The sequence below is a fragment of the Hypanus sabinus genome, chromosome 7 (assembly GCF_030144855.1).
Source record: "Hypanus sabinus isolate sHypSab1 chromosome 7, sHypSab1.hap1, whole genome shotgun sequence".
Classification (NCBI taxonomy): Eukaryota; Metazoa; Chordata; class Chondrichthyes; order Myliobatiformes; family Dasyatidae; genus Hypanus; species Hypanus sabinus.
The window spans coordinates 56,003,502-56,018,710 of record NC_082712.1 but is presented as its reverse complement, the minus strand read 5'-3'; the positions used below and the strand labels follow the sequence as shown (position 1 = coordinate 56,018,710).

The 15,209-nt window shown below is 42.3% G+C and overlaps 1 protein-coding gene across 8 annotated transcripts in view; it reads left to right on the top strand.

Annotated features, from left to right (window-relative positions):
* The window catches only part of frem1a (Fras1 related extracellular matrix 1a), a 189,282-nt gene that overhangs the window by 42,346 nt on the left and 131,727 nt on the right, over nt 1-15,209 (top strand). For all 8 annotated transcript variants that reach the window (XR_009513126.1, XR_009513127.1, XM_059974686.1 and 5 more), the window contains one exon: nt 10,208-10,616. Coding sequence is in view for 6 of the 8 variants with exons in the window: in XM_059974686.1 (XP_059830669.1) it covers nt 10,386-10,616 (231 nt within the window). In the remaining 2 variants the exon portion in view is untranslated. The remainder of the gene's footprint in view (nt 1-10,207; nt 10,617-15,209) is intronic.

The window sequence follows — 15,209 nt, the reverse complement described above, 5'->3', positions numbered from 1 at the left end:
CCAGCCCATGCGGACTTGGCGCAGACGGTCGAGGTTCAGGCACCGCAGCGCAGAGTCAGACGTCCCAAACAGAGGCTGATCCAGACTGTGGACATTGAGGGGTGTATCGCCGGTTCTGGGGGGGGGGGGGGGGGGGGGGCGGAGGTTATGTGGCGACCCACTTTCTGCACAGGCGAACCGGCTCACAAATAGCCAGAGCGCAGGGGGAGACTTTGGTAATGCACCACTGACGTCATTTCTGCCCGGAGAGGGCGGGCGCTAGGGATTAAAAGCCAGCGCTGTGAAGTTTGAATAAACTAGTCTCGAAACGACTTACCGACTGCGTGTCATTATTTCAGTGCTGTGTGTAGCACATCGCTACAAGGGAACCTATTTTTTAAAGAGATAGAGAGGCCCTGGTTAAGAGAAAAGAGGAAGTGCATAGCAGGTATAGGCAGGTAAGAGCAATGAGGTGCTAATGGAGTATAAGAAATGCAAAAGAACATTTAAGGAAGAGACCAGATGGGCATGAAGTTGCTCTGGCAGACAAGGTGAAGAAGAATCCTATGGGATTCTACAGATCTCTTAAGAGCAAAAGAATTGCAAGGTACAAAATTGGTCCTCTGGAACCAAAACAGATGAAGGAGGTGTCAAATAAGTTTTTTGCATCTGTATTTACTCAGGAGATGCAGGATCTGCAGAATGAGGCAAAGCGGCATTAACTTCATAGGTCCTCTGCAGATTACAGAGGAGGAGGTGTTTGCAATCTGGTGGATAAGTCCCCAGGGCCTGACAAGGTGCTCCCTTAGACCCAACAAGAGACAAGTAGAGAAATTGTCAGGGCCCTAGCAGAGGTAGTTAAATCATCCTTAGAGACAGGTGAGGTACCAGAGGACTGGAGGATAGCCAATGTTATTCCGCTGTTTAAAAAAGGCTCTAAACATATATCAGCAAATTATAGGCCAGTAATTAATGTCAATTATGGGAAAGTTATCCTAAGGCACCTGATAATTAAATATTTGTATACTTAGACTGATTGAGGATAGTCAACAAGGCTTCATGCACGGTACATCATGTTTATCCAGTCTTATAGAGTTTCTCTAGGAAGTTACAGGAAAGTGGATGAAGACAAGGCAGTGCATGCTGTCTGCATAAGGTACTTCACAAGGTCCCACAGGGGAGGCTGGTCAAGAAGGTTCAGTCACTCAGCAATCAAGATGAGGTAGTAAATTGGGTTAGACATCGACTTTGTGGAAGAAGCCAGAGAGCAGTTGTAGAGGGTTGCCTCTCCGAGGTGGTGTGCTACAGGGATCAGTGTTGGGTCCATTGTTGTTTCTCATCTATATCAATGATTTGGATGATAATATGGGTAACTGGATCAGCAAATTTGTGGATGACACTACATTTGGGGATATACTGGGCGGAGAGAAAGGCCATGATTGTTTGCAGAGGGATCTGCATCACCTGGAAATATGGGCTGAAAAATGACACCGAGGAGTACAGACTCAGAGCCATCAAACATTCCTCATATGATAACCCTTTCAATTCTGGAATCATCCTCGTGAACGTCCTCTGGACCCTCTCCAATGCCAGCTCATCTCTTCTAAGATGAGGACCCCAAAACTGTACCCAATACTCACTAGTGCCTTATAAAGCACAGCATCACATACTGCTCTTGTGTAGACCACTTGAAATTAATGCTAATACTGTATTGCATTTGCTTTCCTCACCACCAACTGCAAGTTAACCTTCAGGGTGTTCTGCATCTCAGGTTTTTGGATTTTCTCCCTGTTTAGAAAATAGCCCACACATTTATTTTTACCACCAATGTGCATGACTGTGTATTTTCCAACATTGTATTTCATTTGCCACCTTCTTGCCCTTTCTCCTCTTCTGCATCCTACATGTCATTCTGCATCCTACATGTTTCTTGAACACTACCTGCCCCTCCACAAATCTTCATATCATCTGCAAACCTGGCAACAAAACCATGTATTCCATCATCTAAATCATTTATGTACAGCATAAAAAGAAGTGATCCCAAAACTGATGCCTGTGGAACACTAGTCACTGGCAGCCAACCAGAAAAGGATACTTTTGTTCCCATTCACTGCCTATTACCAATCAGCTAATACTCTAACCATGTTAGTAACTTTCCTGTAATACCATCGGCTCTTAAGTTAGAAAGTAGCGTCATGTGTGGTACGTTGTTGAAGACCTTCTGAATGTCCAAATATACAACATCCACTGCATCCCCTTTATCTATCCTACTTGTAATCTCCTCAAAGAATTCCAACAGGTTTGTCAGGCAGGATATTCCTGGCTTTGTACTATCGTGTCACCAAGCACTCCATCACATCATCTTTAACAATTGACACTAACATCTTCCCAACCACTGAGGTCAGGCAAATTGGTCTAGATAGAGTTTCCTTTCTGCTGTCTTCCTCCTTCCTTAAAGAGTGGAGTGATATTTGCAAATTTCCAGTCCTCTGGCACCATGCCAGAGTCCAATGATTTTTGAAAGATCATTTCTAATGCTAACACAGTCTCTAATGCCACCTCTTTCAGAACCCTAGGGTGCATTTCCTCTGGTCTGGATGACTTATGTACCTTTTGGTCTTTCAGCATTTTGAGCACTTTCTGTCTTGTAACAGTAACTGCACCCACTTCTCTTCCTTCGCACACTACAACATCAGGCACACTGCTAGTGTCTTTCACACTGAAGACTGAGGCAAAATACTCATTTAGTTCATCAGCCATCTCCTTGCTCCTGTAATTATTTCTCCTGCCTCATTTTCAAGAGGTCCTATATCCACTCTCATTTTTCTTTTATTTTTAACATACTTGAAAAAAACTTTTACTAATCACTTTGATATTATTTGTTAGCTTGCTTTCAAATTTCATCTTTTCCTTTTTAATGACTTTTTTAGTTGCTCTCTGTAGGTTTTTAAAAACTTCCCAATACTCTATCTTCCCAATAATTTTTCCTTTGTTATATTCCCTTTCTTTTGTTTTTACATTAGCTTTGAATTCCCTTGTCAGCCACGGTTGTACTATTTTACCATTTGAATGTTTCTTCATTTTTGGAATACATATGTCCTGCTCCTTCCTCATTTTTCTGTCCACACAATAATGAGTGCAAGGCTTTGCACAATATGGTAGTCCATTACACAGTATGGTCTGGCTTGGTATGACATGACATGTTATGGCATGGTATTCATGTGCTTTCAGCAGATACTAGAGTCTTGAGTTGGGTATGGAATTGAGTTGCTTATGCCAGGGTTCATATGCAATCTCAGAGAAGCTTCGGCAAGCAGTGAAGTCAACATTTCTTCTAAAATCTCATGATGCTTCCAGCAAGAGATGATGATGAAATGTACAGAGCATATTTTGAGCTGGTTATTATTTTTAGTAGACAGAAAAGGGCAGGATTTATTTTTTCCTCAGGCTGTGAGAAATCTAAGAGCACTTTGATTGCCTCTGGTTGAGTTATCAACCAGATAAGTGGTTACAGTCATCTGCAACTTGGCTGCAGACAATGAAGCATTTCATCCATTGACAGCTACTCAGGTTCTGGGAGGACACTCTGGGAAGATATGACTCCAACTTTCTCCTTTTTTCCTTCTTTCTGCATGTTTACCTGCTCAACATCTCTTCTGCTAGGCATGCTATATTCCAATAGCCCCATGTTCAGAACCTTTGAAGGCAGGAGAGTATCTGTCAACAGATGCAAGACCACTCTTTAAAGAAGTCAAGAGGCACCAGGTACATGCCAATAGTCAGTAAAACTCAATCTGCAACTAACTTGAAAATAGTTGATGATTATTTTAAAAGCAAAGGCTGTTTTCTTTCTCCCCTGCTGCAAGTTATGTTTTCTTTAATGCAAGGGATAGGGGACATGTTAACTGGATCTGGGAATGGGAGTGCTGGCGTTATTCAGTGCTCATCATCATCCTCGCCTACCTATTCTGTTTTGAGTCCAGTAGATACTCCACAACTCTGTCAACAATGTGCATATCTGATTCAGATAGCAATACCAAACCAAAATAAGCATAAATGGGCCAAACTGTATGAGGCCATCAATACACTGGAAACTACACACCCAGAGGCTGCCTTCATCATCGCCAATGACTTTAATCGAGCGTCACTGATGAAAGTCTCTCCGAAGTTTTGTCAGCACATTAAGTTGAGCTCTCGTGGAGATAACACACTTGACCACTGCTACACTCCCTTCCACAACGCTCACAAAGCACTCCTTCGCCCAGCTTTTGGAAAATCAGATCACTCTTCGATCCTGCTTTTGCCAACATACAGGCAGAAGCTGAAACAAGAGGTGGTCATGGTTAAAACTGTCCATTGTTGGTCCAACCAATCGGTCTCCATGCTGCAGGACTGCTTCAATGACGTCGACTGGAATGTCTTCCATGATGAGGATGTCTCCGAGTTCACTGATGGAGTCACGTGCTTCATCCAGAAGTGCATTGACGATGTTGTCCCCCAGAAGTCGGTCGGGGTCTTCCCGAACCAGAAACCCTGGATCAGCAATTCCGTGTGAGCAGCACTTACCGCGTGACACAGAGCTTATCCTGCCGGCCATCGGCTGGAGCTCAAGAAAAGAAGCTACCAAGGCTGCGAAACAACAATACGGGGACAAGATTGAGCCAAGATTCACAATGAATAGCACACGTGACTTGTGCCGAGAGTTTCATACCATCGCAGACTTCAAAGTCAAATGTAATGGTGTTACAAGTCAAATATCACGCTCCCTCTCCCAGATGAGCTCAATCGCTTCTACGCTTGGTTCAATGTTGCTAACTCTGAGCCTCTGAGGAAAGCCACCGCTGCAACCTGCAACCCGGTCATCTCTGAGGCTGAGCTACGCAGATGTTTCCAACGAGTGGACAGTCACAGGGCTGTGGGGCCAGGCGACATCTCAGAGTGAGTGCTCAGGATGTGTGCAGCACAATTGACAGGTGTGTTTACAGACATTTTCAATCTCTCCCTCTCCCAGTGCAGTGTGCCTCTTTCACCTCGTATGGTTGAGGAAGTTTTGTATGGGTCCCCAAATCCTAAGAACTTTCTACACAGACATAATTGAGAGCATCCTGTCTGGCTGCATCAGTGCCTGGTATGGGAACTGTACTTTCCTCAGTCGCAGGATTCTGCAGAGAGTGGTGCGGACAGCCCAACACATCTGCAGCTGTGAACTTCCCATGATTCAGGATATTTACAAAGACAGGTGTGAAAAAAGAGGCTGAAAGATCATTGGGGACCCGAGTTAACTCAAACACAATCTATCTCAGCTGCTACCATCTGGGAAACGATAACGCAGCATAAAAGCCAGAACCAACAGGCTCCAGGACAACATCTTCCACCAGGCCATCAGACTGATTAACTCACGTTGATTAAATGTATTTCTATGTTACATTGACTGTTCTATTTATTATAAGTTATTTTAAATTACTATGATTGCACATTGCAAGTTTAGATGGAGACGCAACATAAAGATCTTTTACTTCTCATGTATGTGAAGGATATAAAAAATAAAGTCAATTCAAATTCAGAAATAAGATTTGGAACTCAGTTTTGCATCATTGAATGGAACACAAAAGTTAAACTTTAGGGGTAGGACAGCACAGAGCTACTGACTCACACTCCAGTAATTACATTCAACCTTGAGCTCCGGTGCTGTGTGCGTGCGTGTGGAGTTTGCATGTTCATCCGATATCCACATAGGTTTAATTCAAGAGCTTTGGGTTTCCTTGAAGATTGTGCAAGTTGCTAAGTTATTTGGTCACTTTGACTTTCACTGTAGTCTACAGATGAGAATGTGGGGAAGGGCAGTTGACAGTAATACAGGAGAATAAAATAGTGTTGGATTATATTAGGTGCTCAGTACAGACTTGGTGAGCCAAATAGCCTGTTTTGGTGCTGTATGATTAAATTAAGTCACAGCTTGCTGAGCAGCTTATAATATCTAGAACAGGGGTTCCAATCTTTTTTATGCCATGGACTAATACTATTGAGTAAGGGGTCTGTGGACCCCAGATCAGGAACACCTGGTTGAGAATGTGTATTTGATGAAAAATAATACGTGCATCTATACTCAAACATTCAAAGCCAATATCCACTTAAAAGTTACAACACTTCATTTGTTGCCTAAACCTACTAGTTCATAAATGTTTTTGTATGTTTCTGGAGTAAAGTCGTGGTAGTACATTTTATATCTTATACTTACAAATCAAGTGCAGTAAACTTTCTTAGGTTCATTAAAATGGGATAATAAAGCAACGTGAAGCATTCTTTCCTGTTTATTTCATTTTTTTGTGTAAAGTTCATTCAGAGTTCAGTGTGTATGATATTTTAAGTTAATGAATATAAATTTGACAGCAATGTTTTTTGACTGCACTCCGTTACAGATAAAGAAAGTTGCCAAAAACTTTACAGGAAAGTTGCCAGCATGTATATTTGACATGGGTGGTGGCATTATCTGGGAGGTATCACATTAACCTGGTGTTCAGATCCTTTTTTGTTAGTGGAACTGAAGATCAGGTGGGAAAATAACAAGAAAATATTGTTTGGTTTTGGACTACAGCTGATAGTAACTTGGTTTTCAATAAAGGAGGAGAAATGGAGCAGGACTAGGCCATTCAGCCCTTTGTGCCTATTCTACTATTCAATAGGGTGCTGGATTTATAAAGAGAGTCTGTAAAGGTTACAGTATTTTTATCTGAACATAGGAGAATGACAGGTGTCCTTAAAAACATATATAAAATCATGGCATAGATAATGAATGGGTGTGATCTTTTAACCCAGAGTAAAGGAATTTAAAAATAGAGTGCATAGCTTTAAGATGGTGCAATGAGTTATAGAGTCATGGGGGATTAATTTTTTCCTGCAGAAGGTGATGGATATATGGAATGGGCTGCCAGAGGAAGTGGTAAAAATGTGTATAATTACAATTTTAACAGATACATCAATGGGAATAGGGGGACATGGGCCAAATGCATGCTCACATAGACAAACTGTTTGCCATGGATTAGTTAGACCAGAGGGCTAGTTTCTGAGCTGTATTTATCTATGATTCTTTGAGCCTATGTTTATGGCTGATAATATCTTAATATCTAAAGATCTTGATGTTAGTGTGTATGTGTATGGATGGATGGCTGGGAGGGAGGGAGGGAGGGATGAGAATTATTTTGATGTCGATTTTTTGCTTGTTGCATTCTGTTCGGTTGTGTTTTGTGTTCTGCCGATCATTTTGGGCAGGCTATGCTGGCAACACTTGCGGGCTGTCCCCGTCACATCATTATGTCGTGTTGGGCATTAATGCAAACAATGCATTTCACTGTATACCTTGATGTACAAGTGATAAGTAAATGAATCTGAATGAAAAGGAGCAGGTCCAGCTTTGACCCCCACGGAACACCACTAGTCACTGGCAGCCAAGCAGAAAGTGCCCCTTTATTCCCATTCTTTGCCTTCTGCCAGTCAGCCATTCTTCTGTCCCTGGTAGTACCTTTCCTGTAATATCTTGAGCTTTTATCCTGTTTATCAGCCTCATGTATGACACCTTGTCAAAATAGGACTTCTGAAATTCCAAGTAAACATCCACTGACTTCTTTATCTATCTTGCCTGTTATTTTCTCAAAAAATTCCAACAGATCTGTCATGCAAGATTTCCCCTTCAAGAAACTATGCTGACTCCAGCCTATTTTATTTTATACCTCCAAGTACCCTGAAATCTCATCCTTGATAATGGACTCGCAACATCTTGCCAACCACTGGCCTATTATTTCTTAACTTTTGTCTCCTTCTCTTCTCAAAGAGTGGTGTAACATGTACAATTTTCCAGTCCTCTAGAACAAATCCAGAATCTATTGACTTCTGAAAGATCAATTTCTTCAGCTCCTTCTTTCAGAACCCTGGAGTATGGTCCATTTGATCCAGGTTACTTATCTACCTACAGACTTTTCAGCTTTCCAAATACTTTCTCCTTAGATATAGCAACTACACTCACTTCTACCTCTTGACTCTCTCAAATTCATGGCATGTTACTGTCATCTTCTGCAGTGAATACTGATGCAAAGTATTTATTCTGTTCACTGTCCATTTCTTTATCTCCCATTATTACCACTCCAGCGTCATTTTCCAAAGGTCAAATGTTCACTCTTGCCCCTCATTTACTCTTTATATACACAGAAAAACTTCTTGATATCATCTTTTATATTAATGACTAGCTTACCATCATATTTCATTTTTTTCTCTATTGCTTCTTGAGTTGTTTTCTCTAAGATTTTAAAAGCTTTCCAATCCTTTAATTTCTCACTACTTTGTGCTGTATTGTATGCCCTCTCCTTTGCTTTTAAGCTGTCTCTGACTACCCTTGTGAAACAAAGTTGCCTCTTCTTCTCTTAATAATACTTCTTTTTTGGGATGAAACAATCCTCTATCTTCTGAATATGCCCAGAAGCTCCAGCCATCCCTGCTGATGTTCCCTTTCAATCATCTTTGGCCAGCTTCTCATGCCTCTGTAGTTACCTTTAGTCAGCTGTGATATCTCTTGTTGAGTGAATGAAGTCACTGGAGAGAAGTACAGCTAGACATGAAACAGCCTCTTTATTCAACATACGGCAGGCATCGTATGGAGACCCTTTCGGGGTGGGGGGAGATCTGCCTGGCACAATGCTACCCAATATTTTATGTGCTAACAATCAAACAAAATTCAGGACAATTCAGACAAATCCATATTTACAATGTTCTCTTGAACTGTGCCTGTATCAGTTTAAAATGTCTGGATCTTCCCACCATCAAACCCAAAACAAGTGTCGATTACTGTCATATCCATGGAACAGGATGTTGATTCGATTTATGCATATGTAGACAATCAGTTAAGTACCTGTTTCCTGGTCTGTCTGGTCTGAATTTTAAATTTAATCTTCAATGTGTATTCAAATATGAAAGCTAATGTCCAAAGTCAGTTAATTGCTACATCTGCTAACCCTCCCCCTCCCCCCCCAAAATCACTCTAACACTACCCTCACATTTCTTTTATAAACAATCCATTTAGTTGCAAAGTACCTAAAAAAAATGTCTGGGTCACTTATATGAGCTGCAATCAGCGGCACTTTGCAAAGAGTAATTGAACATTGAATAGACTCTCAATTTCAATGAAAATAGCCAGAAGAACTATTTCAAGCCACCTATATTTTGATATATTTGCACAATTTTGTGTTCTTTTTTTCACACGAGAAGCAAATACTGAGCAATTAATTTTTTAGACTAACATTTTGCAGATAAATAAAAGGTTTTAATTTTATCATTGGCTCTTACTGTCTTGGTTGCTGTAAGACACTTTCTCAACAATGTACTTGTGTTCAAAATGTACAGTAGCCTTTGTAAGTCAGAAAGGCAGTAGGCTTTAACATGGGAGCATTCACAACCAAAAACCAAGATATGACCAGATTAGTCATTGACTGTGTGACAGATAATTGATCAGGACATCAGAGCAAACTTTCACTTTCTTCCTAGGGCATGGTACCTGGGAATCTTATGTTCAGCTAAAAAGGCTTATTAAATCTTGGTATAATATATGATGTGATATAGAAAAGATGATCAGACAGAAGACTGTCTGCTTCCCTTTTCCTATATGATTACTTAATAAAGACCTGCCATAAGCATTGTTACTTACATGTTTACAAAGTACATTGTTTCACCACTAAAATTAAAATTGTAGTAGGTACAGCATTTGTTGACACACAGAATATCTCTGATTTCACTTGTTTGCAACAAGTCTTAAAGAAAATTAATGAAAAGTCACTATAATTTTCAATTTCTCAGTAGTTGTAAGTAAATTACAGGAATGGACAACAGAGAATTTACCTTTTTGTGATTTTGGAAAGTGAACCCCGAGCGGTTTGATGTATGGAGCTACAGAGCAAAGAGCTATGCAGATTGGAAACAGACCCTCCTGCCCAAATTGTCTGGAAGTAGAATGCACAGAATCACAGCAATCATTGCGATGTTTTTGTCCATCATGGTCATTTCCTATTTTCAGTCCCTTGGAGAAGTAGTGTTCCAGGAAGATAAAATAGTTATTACTGAAGACGTGTGCGTTCAGAGGGCTGATGAATCTGGTCTTCAAGCCGTGAAATAAATCACAAAGTTGAACTTCCATCTTAGAAACACATCACAAAGAAATATTTACTTTTTACACATTTTTTTTCAGGAATGAAGAAGCTCTCACCTGAAAGACACTGCAGAAAACTGACTACCTAGGTCAGGCCTAATGTCCAGAGAAGTCTTTCTCAGAGTCCGTTGCGTGTTGACGGTGAAAAACGTGGACACTATTTTGTGAAGAGGTGTGGATTTGAAGTACTTATTCGAGAAGTTTTGATTCTGCTGTGATGAAGCAACACTGCATAGAGAGTCCGATCCTCCTGCAGCTGATCGTGTGGAGATGCATTGCCCCTTCCCTTGTTCAAGTGAATCATGGCATCACAGTTCCCAAGGGGCAGTCTGTGTTCCTCTCAGAGAAGAACCTGGTGTTCAACATCCCAAAGGAAAAGGATAGCTGCAAGGTGGAAGTAGTCATGAATGAGCCAATAACACAACGTGTCGGGAAGCTTACCCCTCAGGTACGATGTTAATGATACATTCTAAAAGGATATCGTCACAGCAGTGTGGCAAGCTTGTGGGGTTTGGTTGGTGCAAAGATATGGCTCACAGAAAGCAGCCGAGGTAATCTTAATTCTGAATAAAACTGTCAGTTTATAGGGGAAAATCAAAGCATCCAATGTTTAAAACTAGTTGGGCAATACAGGCATAACTCAAACTGTTCACAAGGTGGAAATGAACAAAAGCAGTGTGGGGGACAGGGTCACAGCTGTGATGGAAGAGCGAGGAGGCAGGGGGAGAGCGGCCAGTCTCACAGAGTGTGAGTGAGTGAGTTCAGTCCTCTCTGCCTGTCGCTGCTTGAGGGAGGGGGTCGGCATGTAGAACTACCCCATACCTGTATGACAGAAGACTCCTGCAGCACCATTCATTCATTGGTACAGTGGTCCATGAATTGGGTGCTCGTAACCCAGGGATGGTCTGTAAGAAAAAATTTAGTCATAGAAGATTGTCAAGAAAATTAAAAATACCAAACATTATGACTACAATATCTAGAGGGGTTCTTCCAGTTTCTTGCTCTACCTTCTGTCAAACATTGGTAAAACCAGTGTTTAGGGTGAGTAAAATACCTTTTCCAACCAAAGTCACAGCTGGGAAACTGAAGCCAGTTCATAAGAAAATCACACACAAAGATGGTTTCCTGCACTTTAGGTCATGCCAGTTGTCATAGCGTTGAATGGGAAAGTGGTCCAGGCATTTACATACATAATTCTCCCCAACAAGGCTAATATTTGCCTGGCATTAATTTTACGGCTAACACTACCTGCATCAGAAAAGAAACAAAAGATGGAAGATATTGGAAAAAAAACAAAGAGGAACTCAATGCATTAATCAGCATCTGTGAAGGTACTTCACGCTGGGACCCTGCATCAATAGAGTTTATAATACTGTATCAGTTGTAGTGACATCAATTTATGGACAGAGACCATTTCTTTAATTACCAAACTAAATTAGAAACAATGAGATGCAACTACTGAAAAAGGGGGAATGCAGAGAAAAAGTTCTTACCTTCAAGACATTAACTTGTTAATGCTGGTCAGGTTCAGGGGGTTGTTTATTTTATAACCATATATAACCATTTAATAATTACAGCATGGAAACAGGCCATCTCGGCCCTTCTAGTCCGTGCCAAACGCTTACTCTCACCTAGTCCCACTGACCCACACTCAGCACATAACCCTCCATTCCTTTCCCATCCATATACCTATCCAATTTTTTTAAAATGACAAAATCAAACCTGCCTCTACCACTTCTACTGGAAGCTCGTTCCACACAGCTACCACTCTCTAAATAAAGTGTTATGGTCCGGTCCGTAATTCACATTCCGGGTCTTGATCTGGTCCGCGGACTCTGGACTCCGGGTCTTGCAGCCATCCCTACTTTCACCCTTAAGCCCAAATAGGATCATCTTGGCTTAAGGAGGTGCACCTGTTGCCTATTGATTGGCAGGTGTATATAAGGGGCTCTGGGGCTGAGTCTAGTTGGGAGAATTATTAAAACAGTACATGGTACACCTCAGGGTAGTGTGATTAGCCTGTTACTTTTCATCATTATGATCAATGATGTCTTCACAAAGCTACCAGAGGATATAGGTAGGTCACTGTTTGTGGATGATGGGGCCTTGTGGAAAAGAGGCAGGAACATGGAGCATGTAATCAGGAAACTACAAGGAGCAATTGATGAAGTGGTAGAGTGGGGTTATGATTGGGGATGTAGACTTTCAGTGGAAAAAAACTCAAACTGTATTTTTCACTAGGAAAAGAATTGAAGTAGGGAAGAAGTTAAGGATGTATGAGATTGAATTAGAAAGGGTTGGATCATTTAAATTTATGATTCATGATTAACATGGGCAGACCATATCAGGAAAGTTGAGGAGAAATGTAAAAAAGTAATAAATGAGATGTTTCCCTGGTAGGGAATGGGGAGCAAGTTGTTCAGCATTAAAGAGAATGTATGTGGCTTTAGTAAGATCTGTGTTGGGTTATGGAAGTGTAGCATATGGATCAGTAGCTATGTCTCTTACAAGGAAACTGGATGTGATTCAGGCTCAGGTTTTGAGAGTGTGCAGTGGGGCTTTTAAAACATCACCAGTATCAGCCCTGCAGGTAGAAATGGGAACAATGCCTTTGGAATTAAGAAGAAAGCAGTTGATGGCAAACTACTGGGTTAATTTGCAGGGACACAATGATTCTCACCCTGCTAAAGGAGTGTTGCAGGAGTCCTGGGAAAATGGGAGGTTTCAGAGGCAAAACTTTAGTCGGGTAGGGAATGATATTGCTAGATCATGTGGAGTGTTTGATCTAAGGATAAGTTCTTCAGTAGTTTATCTGATTGTAGCTCCATGGAAGCTGGTATGGCCTGATGTAGACTGGCATTTGTTAGAGGTAAAAAAGAAAGGAAAGTATAAAAATGATTTGGTAAGTGCATTTAACTGCTATGTGATGGAAAAGTATAGTGATTATACTTGGGTCTATACAGATGGTGCTAAGGAACCTGAGACAGGAGTGACAGGGTTTGGGGTGGCTGTACCAGCAAAAGCAATTGCAATCAGCAGAAGAATATCTGATAAGTTAGTGGTGTATACAGTGGAGATGTTGGCAGTGTTGGTTGGAGAAAACTAAACTAGTCAAAGTGTTGATATGCTCAGATTCATCTTCAGTACTGGCAAGTTTATGGTCTTCTCACTCAAACAGCCGGCAAGATGTACTTCATGAAGTCCTTCAGTCAGTCACAAGAGTTGCAAATCAGGGAGGTCAGGTTAAACTTCTATGGGTTCCAGCTCGTGAAGGGCAATGAAAGTGTGGATGAGTTGGCAAAGAGGGCAATAAAGAAAGAAAATATAGAAATGCACATTAGTATAACAGGTTAAGTGTGTAATCTGGGGGAAAAATTAACCAGATGTGGCAAGAAAGATGGGACAGGGAGGGGAAAGGAAGGCATTTGTATCAAATACAAAAAGGTGTTGCAGGTACTAGGGTAGGAAGGAGATGCAGAAGAGAGGAAATTGTCTAGACTAGGTTAAGGCTGGGGCACTGCACTAAACCAAACACTGAAATTGATAGGGAAACACCAGGCAGGATTGTGTGAGGAATGTCAGGAAGAGGAGTCAGTAGAGCATGTAGTTCTGAGTTGCAGGAAATATGGGATACAGAGAGAGGTGATGAGAATTAATCTAAGGGAATGGGGGGTGCAGGAATTCACATTAAAAGTGTTGCTGGGCATGGGTGAGAGAACACAGGTCAGGGTATTTTTAGCTTTTGGGGTACAGGGGTTTTTTATAGGCTATGATGGATAAACAGAAATAGGGTACTAGGATAGGGAGGATAAAGTGTAGGTTAGGGTATGTGTGCGATTGGATGAAGGGATTTAGAATGTGAGTCCATCCATACTCTGAAGCAGAAGGTGGTGGTAATGCACCATTAAGCTGGGTGTCAACTACCATAAAACAAGACAGAGAGAGTCTAGTTGGGGTTTGTTCTGTTTGCTTGTCTATCCTATTTTGGTATGTTCATGTTTGCCTGGTTTTGTTCTGTTTGTCCTGGCTTGGAGTACCCACTGTTAATCAACTAGTTCTGTAAGTCTGTTCTTGTAGTTGTCCTGGACTGAGTTCCCTTCTGATCCCTTGCCTCTGTTGGGTAAGCAGGCTGGACTGCTGTTGCCTGGTGGGGGAATCTGACCCTTTCCTACCCCTCTTTTGATGGGTTGTGCCCTGCACCTGCCCAGGTGCCCTGTGACATGCCTAGGCCCCTGTGTTCCTGCCTGGGAGGCTGGGCCCTGCCCAGTAGTTGTGTGGCCTACCTAGGGGGCTATCCTCCCAGCATTCCTTGTCCCATAGACCCATCCTCTAGCTTTGCCGGGGTCCCGCCGTCGCAGTGAACGCCGGGGTCCCGCCGTCGCAGTGAACGCCGGGGTCCCGCCGTCGCAGTGAACGCCGGGGTCCCGCCGTCGCAGTGAACGCCGGGGTCCCGCCGTCGCAGTGAACGCCGGGGTCCCGCCGTCGCAGTGAACGCCGGGGTCCCGCCGTCGCAGTGAACGCCGGGGTCCCGCCGTCGCAGTGAACGCCGGGGTCCCGCCGTCGCAGTGAACGCCGGGGTCCCGCCGTCGCAGTGAACGCCGGGGTCCCGCCGTCGCAGTGAACGCCGGGGTCCCGCCGTCGCAGTGAACGCCCTCTGAACCCCAGGATCAGAAGTTCCCCCTTGTGTTACCCCTAAACTTTTGACCCTTAACTCTCAACTTGTGTCCTCCTGTTGGATCTCCCCTGCTCTCAATGGAAAAAAGCCTATGCATGTCAACTGTCTACCCCCCTCATAATTTTAAATACCTCTATCAAATCCCCCCTCAACCTGCTACGCTCCAAAGAATAAAGACCTAACTTGTTCAACCTTTCTCTGTAACTTGGGTGCTGAAACCCAGGTAATGTTCTAGTAAATCTCCTCTGTCCTCTATTTTGTTAATATCTTTCCTATAATTCAGTGACCAGAACTGTACACAATACTCCAAATTTGGCCTTGTACGATTTTAACATTATATCCCAACTCCTATACTCAATGCTCTGA